Below are 19227 nucleotides of genomic sequence, written 5' to 3' on the forward strand. Positions count from 1 at the left end.
TAGGACTAGCGACTGCCTCGCGGCTTGTAAGCCGCCAAATGCTACACACGTGAGAAGCATGTGGGAAGGTGAAGGGTCACGCCAGCTATCGCACTACAGGACAAAAGTCCCAAGCTAGCCAGGCCGTTATCTCGTGACTTGAACTCGCGACTTAGACCCGTCGCGAGGCCAAGCCACCAACCTATCCTGTTTTGGAAAAACTGACTCTTCGTATTCCAAACACACACCACTATATATAGACCCTTATACCCACGAAATGTAGAGAGCTTCTAGAGAGAATTTTGTGAGAGAAACCCTAGAGAAAAACAAGATTGCCTCATCCCCAATCTTCACTAAGAGACTCTTCAAATTCCTTTACTCTCTTCCTCTCCATTGATACATTCTTGAGAGGTTCTTGACCAAATTTTTTTCTCATCACACCCACATCTGTGAGAATGTTCATTTGGTGCTAAGGGAAGCAGTTTGTAAGGGACCAATGGTTATTGGTTGATACTATGGGTTATAGCGGAATCCGATAAGCTAGAAAAGAAAAAGGTTCAACACAACCTCGTTGGTGCAGGAAGCTTGGAAGGCTTAGGTACCTGAGTAGATTAGGCTTGGAAGGTCTATTGTTGTTCATGTATCCCAACTACATTTTCTAGTGGATTATTGACCGCTTGGAGGGCGGCGAACAGGTTTTACGCCGAGGGCTTCAGTTTCCTCTTCGATAACACATCGTGTGTTGTCCTTGTGTTTGCATCTCTCTTTTTTTATCTTTGCCTTTTATTTTCTGTTATGGATGTGATTATAATTGGTTTAGATTGTTTATCAATTCTGTGATTGGCTTATGTTCATGTTCCGCACATTAATTGTTTGATAATAAGCTTGAATTGATAATTTATAATTTGGGGTCTAAACGTTCAAGGGTGTTTTACACACATATTGAACATTCAATTGGTATCAGAGCGGTTGCACTTGTTACGGTTTAAATACCTTAGTGCGATCCTTGACCTCGTTTTGAGATGGACAGGTCTCAATCCCTAAATGTGCCACCATTTTTTATGGTAATAATTATGCATTTTGGAAAGTCCGTATGAGGGCGCTTTTGTGTTCTATTGATGATGCTGTGTGGGATGCTGTTGAAGTTGGTTAGGCTAGGCCAGAGGCTGCCAAATCCACTTGGGATAAGGCAACTCTTGCGGCGGCTAATGCTAACAGTAAAGCCTTGAATGCTATTTTCTGTGGTGTCTCTCCAGAAGAATTTCATAGGATTTCACATATCACCGTTACTAAGAAAGCATGGGAAATTCTAAAGACAACTTACGAAGGGACTAAGAAGGTGAAGGACACCAAACTCCAGATGTTGACCACTCGCTTTGAGGAGCTAAAGATGAGTGAGGATGAGTCCTTTGACTCTTTTTATAGTAAGCTGAACAAGGTGGTCGTCAGTAAATTTAACTTGGGAGAAAAGACGAAGGATTCTAAAGTTGTAAGGAAGATCCTTCAGTCATTGCCAGAAAGTTTTCGTGCCAAAGTAATGGCCATTGAAGAGAGCAAGGATCTTGACGACATCAAAGTTCAAGAGCTGGTTGGTTCATTGTAAACGTATGAATTGTCACTGCTCACACAGAGGAAGAGCAAATCTCTTGCTCTTAAAACAATTGATGAGAGAGTGGCATCTCATGATCCTTTGGAAGAGGATGCAGTAGATAAAGATGTGGCATACATTGTAAAGAACTTCCGAAGATTCTTCAAACTCAAGAACGGTGGGAAATTTGGTGACAAAGGAAAATTTCAAAGTTTCGAGAAGGAAAAGAAAGAATTCCGAAGGAAAGATGATAAAGATTTCCAATCTTCTCAAGGAATTACATGTTTTGAGTGTAATGGACATGGACACTTCAAAAAGGAATGTCCCAACTATTTGAAGTCGAAAGGAAAGTTCTATGCTACTACTTTAAGTGACTCGGATTCATCAAACTCTGACTCTGAAGAGAGCTATGATGGAGAAGGAAATTACTTCGCATTCATGACCATTGCACATGTCGAATCCTCAGATGATTTGGGTTCACTTGTGAAGGAGCTTGGCGAGCATTTTGATTTGGAGTCTATTGGGGTTGTTGAAGAATCGGAGGCTGAAGAAGATGAAGACACATCTGGTCTTCAAGAGAATTATGTCTTACTTCTTGAGAAATCGAGTGAGTATGCAAACGTGGCAAAGGCGGCTGTAAAGAAGATGAAGAGAGCTGAGGAAGATTACAAAAGTTTGCTGGTACGATACAAAGAGGCAAAGTGTGAGATTGAAGCACTTAATGGTGAACTATCAGAAGCTTACACAAAAGTAAGATTTCTTGAGCAAGAGGTAGTGCAAGCTCATGCCAAGATAGATAGGGTCTCCTCTAAGAAGCTAGAAGATGTTATTTCATCTCAAAAACATGCCTCAAACAAGTCCGGGTTGGGATATACCGGAAGGAGTAGCTCATCAGCCAATGTCACCAAAGAAGTGAAGTTTGTGAAGGCCAAAAAGACGGCTGTGGATAAGTCTAGTGCTGAGAAAGTTAAGGCTGAGAAAAAGAAGAATATGACTGATCAACGGGTATTTAACAAGTCTCGTAATCAATCAGAAGCCAAATTTGGAGCTAGAGGAAGATCACTTCCAAGATCACAACAGGGTCCTAGAACGAACAATCTTTGTCACTATTGCTGATTGCAAGGACATACTAGACCCAACTGTCACAAGCTAAAAGCATTGAACAATGCAAGTGCTCCTCGATCAAGAGGAAAAAGAAATGACGAGAGGTCTTGGGGTGGTGTGCAACCAAGAAGTCAAAACCTTGATTCAAGAATGATGGACGTTATGATAATGATCGGTGCATTCACAAATTGCTTGGAAAGCTTCACAAGAAGGTTTGCAAGTCCTAACTCTCATACCTAATCCGTCAAGGATATCACCCCAAACGCATGTGACGTGTGGGTGACAAAGGGTACTCATGCATAAGCATTACAACATGTCCATGCATTAATACTTCCCATGTTTTGTGAATATGCTTGGTTGTGTACTTCTTGCAAGTTTTTAGGTTGCTATTTTGTTTGTGTGTTTGTTTTTGGTTCAAATGTTTTTACATTGTTATTTAAGTTGCTTTTGTTAAATATTTTGCTGATTTTGTGTCAAAAATCCAAAAACACATAAAAAGTAGAAAATTCTAAAAAGTTTGATCACCTCTGTTGAGTTTTGTCTCAAAGCAAGTTTTGCCTTATACAGTTGTACTAATGGCTGTACGAACTTAACGAGCTTAGCTTGTCTCTTATGCACTCATATCATTGTGGAAGAAATTCTGAAATCTATGTGACTGTTGTAAATAGATCTTCAACCTTGTCATAAATGATTAGTGCATAGTTTTGTTGATCTTGAGACATGCATAGACTTGTGCCTATATATCTTCCCACTTTTATTTTATTGCTTTACTCAAAGAGCTCACCAAATGTAAATCTTCAAATGAAAAAAGATACTGAGCTGTAAAAGCCTGTCGCACATACTAGTATTTGACTAGGAAAAACAGAAAGCGACCAAAATAAATTGTATGATGCCCAAAAAGCCAAAGGCTAACCATCAAATTGAAATATTAAAAATTTCAGGCATCGATCTCACAATGAGATACGTTTATTCAAAAAGATCAAATGTTATGTTGAAAATAGAGCCAAATGAAAAGCTTCAAAAATATATACTCAAGTTTATGTGAGAGGTCATATATGAATACTTCTATAACTGAGATGGGTCACATTATCTAGTGCTAGTTGTACATGTCTTGATTGAATTGATTATTGAAGCTTCACATTAGACTAAGGACTATCTCACTTTTGATATCCACACACAACACACAAGTCTATATTCAATAAATGGCATATTCATTTGTGTGATTGTACTTGTTTAAATGTGTTTTCACAAGCTCAATCTTTGTTGATCAAACACAAAAAGATTTTTGAGTGTTTTAGTTTGTTTTTGGAAAGTATTTTTTTTTTTACAAAAATGTCAAAAATTTCAAAAACAGTGTTGCCCTGTTTTGGCAACTCAGCCACGAGTAGGTCCAGTCGCGAGCTCACTCAGAGATTTTTTGTGGCTCACTGGCAAGTCAAGGTCTCAGTCGCAAAAAATACTTAGAAAATTTTTCAAAATTTAAGTTTTTATGATTTTTGTGGCTTAGTATGGCGACTTGTTCGCGAGTGGAAGGTCCAGTCACGAAGGGTACTCAGAGATTTTCGCAGCTCATCTCGCGACTATCTAGTGAGTAGACCTTCCAGTCGCAAAAAACACTTAGAAGTGTTAAGACATATATGTTTTAACTTGATTAAAAACATATGTCACTTATTTATGTAAATTGGCTAATCCTTTGACAAAGCGCACTCTACTTGTAATTGGGTAGTTCTAGGTGTTTTTAATACTTCAAGAAACAATGTTTCAAGGTTAAGTGTTGAAGTCATCAAGTCTGTCCAAGAAAAAGCAAGCTGAAGTGCAAAGTTTTTAAAGCTCGACACCTTCTCGATAGCTACCTCGACACCTGGCTATCTGTCGAGATCTTCAGCTGATTCTTATCGCAATCTCAATAGCTTGTCGATCGATCGAGAAAGTTTCTGTCCCCTCGACACCTTCTCGACACCTCCTCGATAGCTGCTATCTATTGAGATTCATTAAATCTCGACACCTCTCGATTGATCGAGGTTACGGGAAATCAGAACTTTTAGCTTTTTGATTTTTGGGCCAGGCTTATATATTTAAGTAGGGTTTCTTTTCTCACAACCCTAGACTTATATAAAGCTTATTTTAAAGGCCGTCACATAAGAGAATACAAGGAGAACATATGCAAAAGGTGATTGATGCCTTATTCTCTCTAAAAGAAGCTACTGCGTCTTTGCGCCTTAAGGTTTTGTAACCAAGTGCTTCTTGATCTTCATTGTTGATGAAGTGAAGAACTTTGCAGCCAACATTCTTCTTCCTCAAGTTGGTGAGTGGGTCACGTACTAGGATTCGTGCAAAGGAGTTAGTCACGTATTGGGATACCGTGCAACAAAAATGGTGGCGTTCATATATTGAAGAGTTCAAAGGTTCTGAAGCAGTAGAAGGTCTCTGCTGTGAGTTCATCTACAGGGATTGTAGAGCCTAGGGACAAAGGTTTTGTACTAGATCTGAAACTTCTCTTTTCTATAGTGAATTGCTTTTCGGGAAGGTTTCCCCCCAGGTTTTTTTACTGTGAAACTGGTTGGTTTCATTGGTTTTCCTAGGTCATCATATCTTGTCTTATTTACTTTTCCGCTGCATTCATTATTGACATGATATTTATGTTTGTTTATTTTAACAAGGTTTGTTCATAATAAATCTAATTAACAACTTGGGTTTAAAACTTGTTAATTCTATCAACCGGGGTCTATATTTCCCAACAAGAAGATTTTTTAAAATCTTTGTTTCACAATGTTTCGCGGCTTACCCTGGCAATTGACTGGCGACTTAATCTAGTCGTGAAAAACGCGTGTTTTGCATTTTAAATACAGTTTTTTTAAAAAAATTTCAGTTTTCCCTCGAATTTTTGTGACTTTTCATTATCTTCCCCATTTCTCTCTCTCAAACACTCCATGTCTCACTTGAAAAAGCTTAAATTTCTGCATCATGTCTTCATCAAACATCAAGAAATAGGTATGGGTTTTCTATCTCTCACTTCATACTTACTGATTTGATCTTTATTTTCTTGTTTTGTGAGTGTCAACTATGTTCTGCAAAATAATGTGTTCGAACAGGGGTTTGCCTAAAATGTTAGGTATGATTGTTTGGGGTTGTTGTCTCTTGTTGCTGTGTTTATTTAGTGTCATGTTTTTGCTTCAATTTGCTTGTCCTTGTTTTGAGAAATTTTTTAATAAAGTTTTTACTCTTTGGGCATATGGGTATGTGGTTTTCTGTGTTTCACTCCGAATGTGGTTTTGGGTTTATCAGAATGTTTGAGCGCTTGGAATGTGTGACAAGCATTGATTTGATTTTAAATTTCCATATATTGTATGTGCTGCTGCCTTGGGGTTGTTCTTGCACATGTCATATTCATTATATCATTGACATATGCTCTCATCTATCTGATTGTGTTTTACACTATCCATTTCCAGTTATTTAATGCTTACTCCTGTTTGCATCTCTACAGTATAATATTGTGTGTTTTTGTTGATGCTCTGATTTGTTCTATACATCTTTTGGTTATCAACTGTGCTTGGTCTATGTGCTGACTTGACACTCTGTTACTCTCTTTGTACCTATCTTGTTACTAATATGTGTGCATTTCCACATATTGTGTATTGCTCTTGTTGTGGCCTTTCTGCGTGTTTACAGATGGCACCATCTCCTACAAAGAAGAAGACTCCTGCTAGGAAATTTGATAAAAGGCTGAAAATGGACTCTAACCTATTTAGGTCTGTTCAGCACTTTGAGAGATACATAGATTTCTTCATAAAGGGAACAATTATCCAGGAGAGGTTTATGGATCTAAATGAATTGAAAGATACGTTCATTCCAGAATGCTTTAAAGGCAGTGGATGGGAGAAGTTGCTGGGTGACCTACCCCTTGTGTGTGAACCCTTAATACAGGAATTCTATACAAATGCTATTATAAAGGAGGATGAATTGAACTGTTGGATTAGAGTACGTGAGTTCACCATAGACGTTCATGATATTGATGAGGTTCTAGGGCTTGAGGGACTAGAGGATTATGAGTTCACCAACTACAAAGACAGGATGATATCTTTGGACGTTGTCCAGTCTCGGCTTGGTGGTGTTAAAGAAAAGAGATGTCTCAACACTACTGACTTTTCTGTTGAATTGAGGTGTCTGACCACTATCATGATGTTTAACTTATATCCTATAAGAAAGATGACTACTCTTACGAATGCTAGAGCTATCTTCCTCATGGAGCTCAAGGAGAAAACCTTCATTGATATAAGTTCTCACATCTATGACACAATTGTAGGTGAGACTAGAACCACCTCAAGACCCAAGCTGATATTTCCTAACCTTCTCATGAGAATTTTCAAAGTAAAAAGAGTAGCAATCCCTCAAGACATCAGTCCCATGACTCCTCTATCGGCCATAAACAAATTTACTCTCACAAGGATACAAAGTCATCTTCCAGGTGAAGAAGAAGAGGATGTCCAAGAAGAAGGTGATCCAATAGAGACTGTAGCTGAGGCTGCAGGACAAACATCCACACCTAAGAGCAGAAGCAAGAGGAGCAGAGCTACTACTTCATCAGCTGTACCTCATGATGCATTCGAGATCATCCTAGAGAGGCTTGATGGACTCAGAGAGGTTCAAAATTAGCATACTGAAAGGATGATAGCAATGCAGGATCAGCTTGATGTACTTTCAGCTAAGTTTGACAGCATTCACACCAACCAGGAGCAGTGACCCTTTGGCCATTCCGGTCAAAAAGGGGGAGAATTTTTAGGTTACACTTGAGGGGGAGTGCTTGATTTTAAGGGGAGCTTTCATTATCATATGCTGTTATGTTTATAGCTTTGATACTGTGTTTTGGTTAACTGCTGTTTTTATTGGTTTGTTATACTGGTTTTGGTTATTGGTGGAAGTTATTTAGTATATAATATGATGTTTTTCAGCATATCTTACTTTTTCTATATTTGTACCTGGTACCTTTGTAGGTTTTTAAGGTTTTTGTTTGTGGTTTGTACCCATATTGCTTTTGTAAGCTTTTAGGGTTTGTTTCTATGCACTTTGTAGGCTTTATTGTTTGTACCTTGCTTTATGCAGCCTTTGTGCTTTGTTAAATCAGTACTTCTAACTAAATATTATGCATTTCCTTTTAAGTACTGTCACTCTTGTACCCTTGTAGGATTTTATTCCAAGATGCATATACTTCATGTATTATGCATTGGTTGAGTGCTGGTCATTCACGTGATTTGCATTGTGTTTATCAGCTTGAATGTCCGGATGTTCATTCCAAGTGTAAATGAGCATTGTGATCACTTGTTTGTAGTGATTACCTGTTTTGGTCTTGCCATGGTCTATTGCTATATTCCATTTTGCTTTATCACATTGTGCTTGCTCCATATGCATTACAAGTTTTCTGCATACAATGAACTTATTGTGTTGTTGCGTTTCAAGAGTTACTTGTTCTTATGGTTCAAGAGTTACACAAATTCTAGAGTTAGGTGTGAGTGAATTTTCCAACTGTTTCCAACTCACGCGTTAAGTCTAGAGTTTGTTATAGGGTTTTGTCACGGAATAGCCAAAGGGAAAGATTGTAAGGTTGAAATTTATCAACCATCTTGTTGGCTTTATTCCGTGCCAATTTGCTTGTAATTTAGTATTTAGTAACCCTGTTTTTAGGTGGGATTCATGTAAAGGTAGTGTGTGAAGAAAGTGTGAAGAATTGCTCAACATTGTGCAAAAAAGCAGGGACTCGCGGCTAGGACTCGCGTCTACCTCGCAGCTTGCAAGCCGCCAAATGCTGCACACGTAAGAAGCATGCGGGAAGGTGAAGGGTCATGCCAACTGTCGCACTACAGGACAAAAGTCCCAGGCTGGCCAGACCGTTATCTCATGACTTGAACTCATGACTTAGACCAGTCGCGAGGCCAAGCCACCAACCTGTCCTATTTGGGAAAAAATAACTCTTCGTATTCCAAACACACACCACTATATATAGACCCTTATACCCACGAAATGTAAAGAGCTTCCAGAGAGAATTTTGTGAGAGAAACCCTAGAGAAAAATAAGATTGCCTCATCCCTAATCTTCACTAAAAGACTCTTCAAATTCCTCTACTCTCTTCCTCTCCATTGATACATCCTTGAGAGGTTCTTGACCAAATCTTTTTCTCATCACACCCACGTCTATGAGAAGGTTCATTTGGTGCTAAGGGAAGCAGTTTGGAAGGGACCAATGGTTATTGGTTGATGCTATAGGTTATAGCGGAATCCGGTAAGCTAGAAAAGAAAAAGGTTCAGCGCAACCTCGTTGGAGCAGGAAGCTTGGAAGGCTTAGGTACCTAGGTAGATTAGGCTTGGAGGGTCTATTGCTATTCATGTATCCCAACTACATTTTCTAGTGGATTATTGACCGCTTGGAGGGCAGTGAAGAGGTTTTACGCCGAGGGCTTCGGTTTCCTTTTCGATAACACATCACGTGTTGTCCTTGTGTTTGCATCTCTCTTCCTTTATCTTTGCCTTTTATTTTCTGTTGTGGATGTGATTATAATTTGCTTAGATTGTTTATCAATTCTGTGATTGGCTTATGTTCATGTTCTGCACATTAAATGTTTGATAATAAACTTAAATTGATAATTTGTAATTTAGGGTCTAAACGTTCAAGGGTGTTTTACACACATATTGAATATTCATTATAAAAATGTATGGTGCCCAAAAAGCCAAAGGCTTGTTCATCAAATTGAAATATCAAAAATTTCAGGCATCGATCTCAAAATGAGATATAAAGATAAAAAATGATCAAATGTTATGAATTGTAAAGAAGCCAAATGAAAAGGTTCAAAGATATGTAATCAATTTCTTATGAGAGGTCATATATGTTCATTTTTATAATTGAGATAGAACACTTGTCTTAGTACTAATTTTGTATGACTTGATTGAATTGATATTTGAACCTTCATTCTAGACTAAGGACTATTCCACACTTGATACACACACACAACACACATGCCTAATGTTCAATGAATACCTTATTCATTTGTTAGATTGTACTTGTTTAAATGTGATGTGTGTGTGCTCAACTATATATGGATCAATCCAAAAAGATTTTTGATCATTTTATATGTTTTTGGAAGTGATTTTTATCACTCTTTGTGGTCATGTTTGGTGCTTACATTGTTTTTCAGTGTTTAAACATGTTTTGTGTTGAAAAACAAGTGTCAGAGTTTTTCGTAACTCACTCGCAACTTACAAAATTTTCGCGACTGAACTTCGCAACTTGCCCAGTCGCGAAACGCCCAAAAACAGCTTTTTAAAGGGCTTTTCATGAGAAACCTGTTTTAAACCTCTCCCATCCTCTATTAAACCCCTCTTTCACTAGTTTTACATCAAAACCCAATCAATTTGAATGGTTTTTCATTCCATTAACATCTCTAAAGTAATTATGAACTCTTTTCATTGTTTTTGATCCTTAGACCATGTTTTAGATAATTTTGTGCTCTTGGTTGAGATTTTCATCATAGGGTTTGGTAAAACTTTATTTTTGTCAAATTTTTGAATGGGATTGGTTTCTTTTGATGATTTTCTTTGGATGTTGGCCCCTTGTGGCAAAAAGATCATGTATTAAGGGTGGATTTCATGATGTTCATGTATTCTTTCACATTGTTGTTCTTAGTGTGCATGCTAGGTGTTTGATAAAATGCCTCTTAAGCATTTTCTCACTTGTTTGGACTCCGATTAGTATCAAACTTTGGGGTTTCTCATGTTTCCTCATTAGGAACATGTTTGGTTCATTGGTTGTGTTTATCACACCTTACCCCACATGTGCATTTTCCATGCATTGGTCATGCATTACACATTGCCACCTTTTGCACACACCTTGCTACCCTTGTCATGCATTGGTTTATACCTTGTTTCTTTATCCCAACATGTCATGTTTACCTTATGCTTTGTAGCATTTTGTTTTGTCCTAGGTTTGAGCTTCTTTTCTCATTCATCTCGCACCCCTCATGCATCATTGCACCCTTCATGCATTATTATCATTGTTCATACCTTCATATCTTGCCCTTTTTTTTTTCTCTCCTTGACCCCTTTGTCTATTCGTGTCAAAAAGGGGGAGAGTATACTCTAGAGTAGTATACCGGAGAGTTTTGTCATTTCTATATGACTTTTGTGCACATTCTTAGGGGGAGAGATATTCCATAGGGGAGATGCATATACCAAGGGGGAGAAGACATTGTTTGGTTTAGTTGCTCACATGTTTCACATCATGTTTACTTGATCGCAATTTACTTATTACATTATACTTGTCCGTTTATTACTTACTTTACCTTGAGGGTCTAATGTGTTTTGTACAAGTGTTTTAGGTTACAGGTATTTATGTTCCAAGTTCATCACAGCTCCTATGATTCATGATAGGGGGAGTGATATAATAAGGGAAGTACTTTATAGTTTGTACTTGTTACATTTGTAGGGTTTTAAGGTTCTTAGTTTAAGTTTTGTACCCATGTTGCTTTTGTAAGCTTTTAGGGTTTGTTTCTTTGCATGTTGTAGGCTTTTATGGTTTGTACCATGCTTATGCAGCCTTTATGCTTTGTTGCTTGTACTTCTAGCTAAATGTTATGCATTTTCTTTAGATACTCTCACTCTTGTGCCCTAGTAGGATTTTATTCCTAGTTGCATATACTTTATGTACTGTGCATTGGTTGAGTGTTAGTTATTTAAGTGATTTGCTTTGTGTTTATTAGCTTGAATGTCTGGATGTTCATTCCAAGTGTGAATGAGCATTATGGTCACTATCTTACAGTGATTGCTTGTTTGGTCAAGCCATGGTCTATTACTTTATTCAATTTTGCTTGATCGCATTATGCTTGCTCCATATGCATTACATGTTTTTTCGCATACAATGAACTTATTTTGTTATTGTGTTTCAAGAGATGTTTTGGTCTTATGGTTCAAAAGCTTCACAGATTCTAGAGTTAGGTGTGAGTGAGTTTTTCAACTGTTCCCAACTCACGCGTTAAGTCTAGAGTTTGCTGTAGGCTTTTGTCACGGAATAGCCAAAGGGGGAGATTGTAAGGTTGAATTTAATCAACCATCTTGTTGGCTTTATTCCGTGCCAATTTGCTTATATTTCAGCACTTAGTAACTCTGTATTTAGGTGGGATTCATGTAAGGGTAGAGTGTGAGAGAGTGTGAAGAAATACTCAAGATTGTGCAAAGAAATAGGGACTTGCAGCTAGGACTCGCGGCTGACTCGCGATTGGCAAGCCGCCAACTACAACACAAGTGAGAAGCATGCGGGAAGGTGAAGAGTCACACCAGCTGTCGCACTGCAGGACAAAAGTCCTAGGCTAGCTAGGCCGTTAACTCGCGGCTTGAACTCGTGATTTAGACGAGTCGCGAGGCCAAGCCTCCAATTTATCCTGTTTGGGAAAAACTATCTCTTCGTATTCCTTTCTTACCCCACTATATATAGACCCTTATACCCATGAAATGTAGAGAGCTTCCAGAGAGAATTTTGAGAGAGAAACCCTAGTGAAAACAAGATTGCCTCATCCACAATCTTCACCCAAAAGACTCTTCAAATTCCTCTACTCTTTTCCTTTCCATTGATATATCCTTGAGAGGTTCTTGACCAAATCCTTTTCTCACCATACCCACGTCTGTGAGAATGTTCATTTGGTGCTAAGGGAAGTAGTTTGGAAGGGACCAATGATTATTGGTTGATGCTATAGTTTATAGCGGAATCCAGTAAGCTAGAAAAGAAAAAGGTTCAGCGCAACCTCGTTGGAACAAGAAGCTTGGAGGGCTTAGGTACCTAGGTAGATTAGGCTTGGAGGGTCTATTGCTGTTCATGTATCCCAACTACATTTTCTAGTGGATTATTGACCACTTGGAGGGCAGCAGAAAGGTTTTATGCCGAGGGCTTTGGTTTCCTCTTCGATAACATATCGCGTGTTGTCCTTGTGTTTGCATCTCTCTTCTTTTAATCTTTGCCATTTAATTTCTGTTGTGGATGTGATTTTATTTCGTTTAGATTGTTTATCAATTCTGTGTTTAGCTTATGTTCATGTTCCACACATTTATTGTTTGATAATAAGCTTGAATTGATATTTTGTAATTGGGAGTCAAAATGTTCATAGTGTTTTCTGCACTATTTGAACTTTCATAACTGCCCATTCAATCTGCTCAAAATACCTCACAACAACAATCCTTGACCACTCTCTCTCTCTTCCCCTGCCCCTCTCCCCCTAACGATGTGCAAGGAGACCACAGATCGGAGAGCATGTTAGAAGGGATGCGTTTGGTGAATTGATATCATTAATTTGAAGTAAATTCTTGGGCCATAGTTGGGTGACTGAAACCCCCCAAAAACACACACACACAGGCGCACGCGCAAAGTTGATTACTTTACATCTCAAGTAATTTGGCCACTTTTATTCACCACACAGCCTATATAGTGAAATCTAATCAAATAAAAACAGATTGAGGCTAAATCATTCCACAGTATCCTATGCATATCATAAACTACACCACATTGGTTTCTTGGGATAAAGGCCTGTTTGAGGTCTCATCCTGAAGGGAAGATGATAAAACATATTTAGACAACTGCATTTGCACTTTGAAAAATATTTTGGATTGAAGAAACAAAAATCAAGGATGACACTAACCATGTTAGACAACTGGTCCCTTATGGAGTACTTGGAACTCAGCATCGTCTCTCAAATATCTTTAGCTAATTGGAACTTCACATCCAATTCTCCTGAATGAGATTGTGCATCATTTTGAAGCTATAAAATGAGTAGTTATAGTCAATAGGCAGATAATCACACAGACCATTGAGCATTTTTTTTTTCTTACATGTAAGGTGGTGACAAATATTTAGATGCTTACTAGGTCAATTTTTTCAGAAGATTCTGTCCTCTCAATGAAATTTCCAAGTTAAGAGGTTATTAAGACATTATCCTCTAGTACAAAGCAAGCTTAACCATTGTTATACATCTTAAAAATCTCCACACGCTTGTAAAGATGATACTTTTCAATATATAACTCATATACTTACAAATCTCCATACGCTTGAGAAAATTCTATTGTCATCAATACAAAATGAAGTAGCACACATATTTTTAGACACATTGAACACCTAAAACTAATTGCGCACTGACTACAGTCCAAAGATTTGAAGAGGGAAAAAAATAAACAAGGTTGCAGACTGCTTATAAACTTGTCAAAATCTACCCTACACCATTACAACAAATGTCTTGACCTGCTTGGTACACCCTTGTTAGAAGCTGGATTTCCATAAATCAAGCAAAAATCATTATAATTTGGTTTCTGGATATTTCAACATATAGAAACTGTTAGCCACTAAAAATTGAAACTAACAAATAAGACGACAATAAGTTGACAACACACCTTTGTATAAGCATCCTAATCATCATTTTAAGCTGAGATCATTTGCCATGTTCGATCCCATGAAAACCCTCTCTGTTAAAGAAGAGTTATTCATATCATAGTACTAAACTTCTAGAATGAATCTTGGGAAGATTTTTGTCATATTGCAATGCAAATCTTTCATTGAACGACAGTTTATACCTGCTTGATTGTTGAAACTGTAATCTTTCTTCTTCTCCTCAATGCATTTCCCAAGCATTACATCACTGAGATATTTGTCCATTAAAAGCTGGGGTAGCACTCTCCTTTTTAAATAAGAAAAATGTATTTCAGAGATGATAGATTTAATTCGGCAACTGATACCTCTTCTTTTACTAAATAAATGCTGAGGTGTGTATAAAAAAAATGATGGCGTACCATTCTTCTTTAGCTAGGGTTACATGGATCAACATTGTCTACCCTAGTCAAAAACCATGTAAACTATTTGGATTGATAATTATATGGGTTCTGATGAATTAGACCAAGGATAGAAATGACATAAAGGAGACTTGATATTGTAAGATAAGAATAGCAGAGTGAAAAGAAGGCAATATTAGTAGACGATGACATTCTTAAATGATTTGGGAAGATTGTCTTCACCATCAAGATCTGCATTGCATGCATTACATACTGAAACATTGTACTTTTGAAAGAAACCTCTGCACCATGTATAAAGCATAATTTTTGACGTCCAATTTGTTCTTAGACATTTACTATCAGCAAAGAAGCAACCCTCCTATTCTTCACCTACTGGAATAATAGAATAGATTAATGGGGGGTAGCTATTGATTGAATCAAACATTTCAGAGTTTTATACATCAACTATGCAAGAAGCATACACTATACTCGACACCGTTGACAAACAGTAATTGATCTAATTGCTATGATTTTGGTGCATAAACAATATACACAGCCAGTAATTCTCACTATCTCATTAGAAAATATAAAGGAATTAATAACACGACCGTTTTATGGTATGCCTATCTCTATAATTAAACATGTTTGATAGAATTAATTTTTTATGATGTATAAGGACGTACTAGCTAGACACCAGAAAAGAATCATAATAATTGAGGGGTTTGGTTGCTTATGACTTTATGTCGTTTTATGCTTGATCTCTAGAATAATAATCATAATAATAATAACAGAATAAAGAATTATCTTTGTAAGCAAATTAATCAATACCCAAAATAGGCTTAATATAAGCAAAATACCAACAGCATACATTTCGACTCTAATTATACTTGCAACATTTATGCATATGCAAGACATGACATAAAGAAGTAAATTTTCAGTCCTTGAATCACATGATATAAAAACACACCAATATATACAAATTAGTGTAATGACTTGACCTTTGCACTGCTATCTCCTCTACAACTACACCATTTAATCTTATAAATCTAAAACTTCAGAAAAAGTTTAAAATCATTTTATGAAGTCCTTAGAAAACTCTATGCATTTGTACAAGTACTGTCTGTTAACAAGAACGTTGCACCTGTTAATTTGTTAAAAAAATAAACTTATTTCAAGTCCTTAGCCTTCCAAGGAAATGGACTTTTGCATTTAAAGGCAAGAGTGAGAAGATCATATAAATGCCTATAAAAGAAAACATCGGGCAACAGGTTAGCATAAGAAAAAAGAATTTACATCAAAACAGAGGAAACAAAATTATATACTAAACAAATTGTTAATTTGGAGACTGCAAAGTTTGAATACAAAAGAAAGGGTGCAGCCATGAGTTATAAGGCAAAAATCTTCAGCAGAAATGTATTAAAAACATGTCCAACTAGCAAAAAAGCTGATCCATGCATAAGATTTCTCACTACATAGAAGCATCATTGCAAGCTTATTCAAATATCCAAGTGGAGCCAACTACATTTCTGTAAGTACAACCAAGATAAAATAACTACTGTTTCATTTCACACAAACAACTGGAGGGAAATCAGCATTGAGAAATGGCTTTCTACCTTGCAAAGGTCTAGGTAGGTGATCATAGCATTAAGTTCTCAATTGCCCAAGCTTATTCAAACCCATCTTTTATCACAATCATCCAATTCAACTACATTTAAGACAATTATAATCATGAACTATTCAAGTAAAATAAAAACAATTATTTTTCTATTTTTTGAAGGGAACAAAATCTATTCCTGAGATTTTAAGTCACTCCTAGTTAAATACTTTGTAGTTAGTTCTGCCAAATCTTGCAGACCTAACCACTTTGTAAAATTGTTTTAACTCAAACAACTTTCAATGCATTGTGTTTGAACAGTCTTCTAGTTGAAAATCAATGGCACCATGACCATTCCATCAATCAAACCTTAACTTTCCAACAACATTCACTCAAGCTATCTATTTTAGAACTAATATCACTATACCAGTGAGCCCCTTCAAGAACCATAACAACTACGCTCAACTAATGAACAACAATTCTACTCGGTACAAGTAATCTCTTGACTATGGCCAATGAGATGGTTCTTTGTGAGTCTTAAAAAGCATAGGCCTTTTGACTTTACTGGTCCCTTAACTAGATAAATTTAATGATTTTTTCTCAAGTAATTTTGAAATCTCTTGTAACCATTACAAGAAATTGAATTCAACAACAAATCGAATGATCATCAATTTTGCTTTTTCTTTGCATTAATGTCCTCTCAAATTGAATTAGTTTCTGTACATATGAGCCATTGAATTCAGAGAGAATGGGAAGTGACAAATACCACCAAAGATGAAATCAAACAAATCAAAAGAGGGAGACATACTCCGGCATTCAACAATGTAAAGAAATCGAATAGAGATGATGCAAAGGAAAACAGTTTCAACTTTCAATTGAATAATAGTACCTGGGTATATTTTTTCGAAATTTGATTAAGAGATTCTCAGTTTCTTTAACGTTGGCTATCGATTGAAGATGGTGTCATCCTTTATCGAGGGATGGCCCATTAAAGAAAAACACAAACCAAACCCAAATTTACTATATCAATTGGAAGCTTAGAATCAGCTGTCAAAGAAAGACAGTGGTGTCATCAGTGATTAGAGGAGGTTGAGGTTCTCCTGTGTCTATGTCCATCGGAAGTGGAGAAAGGAGGTAGTAAAGGTGCGAGCTTATAGTTGTCACCAGCACTTTGAGGAGGACAAGTGCATTCCACATGTGCCCCCATCCTTGCAATGACAGGTGCAATTTTTCCGAATTCACTTGTCCAATGAGAGATTTTACATGAAACCTCAACATGATTCTGATCACTTTGCAACAAGTCTCCAAATTTCTACTGCAATTGGCTTTGAGGTACACCATAAAACCACAAATGATCACACTTCAAACCTTGAAAGATCGGCTGCCGCATGAAAGGTTGCATATGACCATTGATGGAAATGTTGACAACACAAACCCAACTGATTATATCATCACGGAGAGAACCACACTTACCATTATTTGCATAACTGTCTTTCAACGGAACTAGATAAAAAGCAATACAAAAGGCAAATGTTGGAAATTCTGGACCAACCCAGAATGATATGGAGCTTTTAATGCTTTGATGGTTGAACCACTTTGGAATCTTCTTTTCTGGTACTATAATATCATATCTCTCTCCAAAATCAATCAGATACACATCTAGATTTGAACGTAACTCTTCTTAAATTAGGAAGAACTTGGAGAGGGAGAGCTAGGATGAGTAATCAATCTGATGTGAATGGGAATCCACAAATACATTGCCTTTCACACCTGAACATTTCATATTTGGCGAAAGCTCTAAATTTCTTCCAAACTGCATGCAATTAGTAAATTTCAGAAATTGGAAGTAACCAAAACTAGTATAGTATTTTGAAAGGTAACCAAAATTGTTTCTTTACAAGAGAGAGGTACCTGAAGGAATAGTTTTCTTAATGATTTTGAATTCAACGAGATGCAATTTGACACATACACAGATCTTATACTTTCTGGAAGCTTCGGAATTTTCTTAAGGAACATGGAATCCTTAATTAGAAGAAAATCTAATGCATTGAATTTCATAATGCTATCTCAGAGGTTCAAATTATCACTCACTGATAATAACCATTTCTCTGAGAGGTGGAAACAATAAGTCAAATTTTTTACAAGTTTCAACATCAGAAAACCATATTTTGAAAAGCCGCCATAAGAATTGCATAGTGCTTGTCTACCAATCTCCACATCCTTTGCGAATTGGATAATGCCATGAAGAATGAGTTTGCGAAGATATTGCAATTTATAGATGCTACTTGGAAGATGACACAAATAGAAATAGGAACCTATATCTAATCGCTCAAGCCCAGTGAGATTCCTAAATGATGAAGGAAGCTCTCTAATGGCAATGTATGCCAAACTTAGGAACTTCAAATTTTCCATTTCTTGTGGAATATCAGGGAAACTCTCAAAGCTATTGCACTCGTAAAGAATTAAAAATTTAAGAGATTTCATCGTGATGTAGCTTGGAAGAATTTGATGTTCAACGTAACCCATAAGGTCCCAGCTTTCAAGCTTATGAAGACATCCATTAGAGTCATGAACCTTGACTAATTTCATACACTCATGAAGATTCAATTGCTTTATGTTTGGGGTGGCTATCGATAAGTCAGGCAATTCCCAAATGTATTGACAAGATTGGAAATTCATACATAGCAAGCTTTTACACTGTATCCTCTGTAGAAAAAAAAAATCAAAATTAACTTCAACAAATGCTAAAATATAGTTTAATCATTAAAGAAGTACTAATAAATTATAAAATTTAAAAAAAAAAAAATTATACCTCGAGAAGCTTGTACCTTACTTTCTGGCATGCTTAGTACGGTGAGCTTTTGAGGACAAAAATTGGAGGGTAAGGAAGATAAAGGAAATCCATGCCAATCAAGCACCCCTAATCCGTTGGGAATATGTTCAAGATCTCCACAAATGTCTACATTACTAGCCATAAGGAACTTGAGATTTTTCATTTTTTTCAAGACAGTTAGGCTCTACTTGAATCTTTGATGGTTCAACTGAGCATATCATTAAGCCTCGAAATTTTTTATTTTTTTTTACCCTTAGTTAGACAAAGCATTAAGTGAATCACACAATACAATAAAAAGTATAATAACGGTAAACTTAAACCAAAACCAAACTAATAAACT

General features: G+C 36.8%; 1 protein-coding gene and 1 long non-coding RNA gene across 3 annotated transcripts; one reads left to right on the forward strand and one right to left on the reverse strand.

Annotated features, from left to right (window-relative positions):
* Nucleotides 1–1001: 1001 nt before the first annotated feature.
* On the forward strand, nt 1002–2683 carry LOC136068148 (uncharacterized). The gene is made up of 3 exons (XM_065774872.1): nt 1002–1043; nt 1133–1567; nt 1610–2683. The coding sequence occupies exons 1-3, from the start codon at nt 1002–1004 to the stop codon at nt 2681–2683; spliced, it is 1551 nt and encodes a 516-aa protein (XP_065630944.1).
* Nucleotides 2684–14251: 11568 nt separating this feature from the next.
* LOC112004704 (uncharacterized) lies at nt 14252–18140 on the reverse strand. 2 transcript variants are annotated; one of them, XR_002882135.2, is made up of 3 exons: nt 17966–18129; nt 16944–17867; nt 14252–14369 (listed from the first exon to the last, which is right to left on the reverse strand). It is a non-coding gene; the product is annotated as an uncharacterized LOC112004704 (long non-coding RNA). The 2 variants fall into 2 exon arrangements; XR_010629539.1 differs by lacking the exon at nt 14252–14369 and having other exon boundaries at nt 16841–17867; nt 17966–18140.
* Nucleotides 18141–19227: the final 1087 nt, after the last annotated feature.

This window comes from Quercus suber, unplaced genomic scaffold (genome assembly GCF_002906115.3).
Source record: "Quercus suber isolate HL8 unplaced genomic scaffold, Cork oak 2.0 scaffold_101, whole genome shotgun sequence".
Classification (NCBI taxonomy): domain Eukaryota; kingdom Viridiplantae; phylum Streptophyta; class Magnoliopsida; order Fagales; family Fagaceae; genus Quercus; species Quercus suber.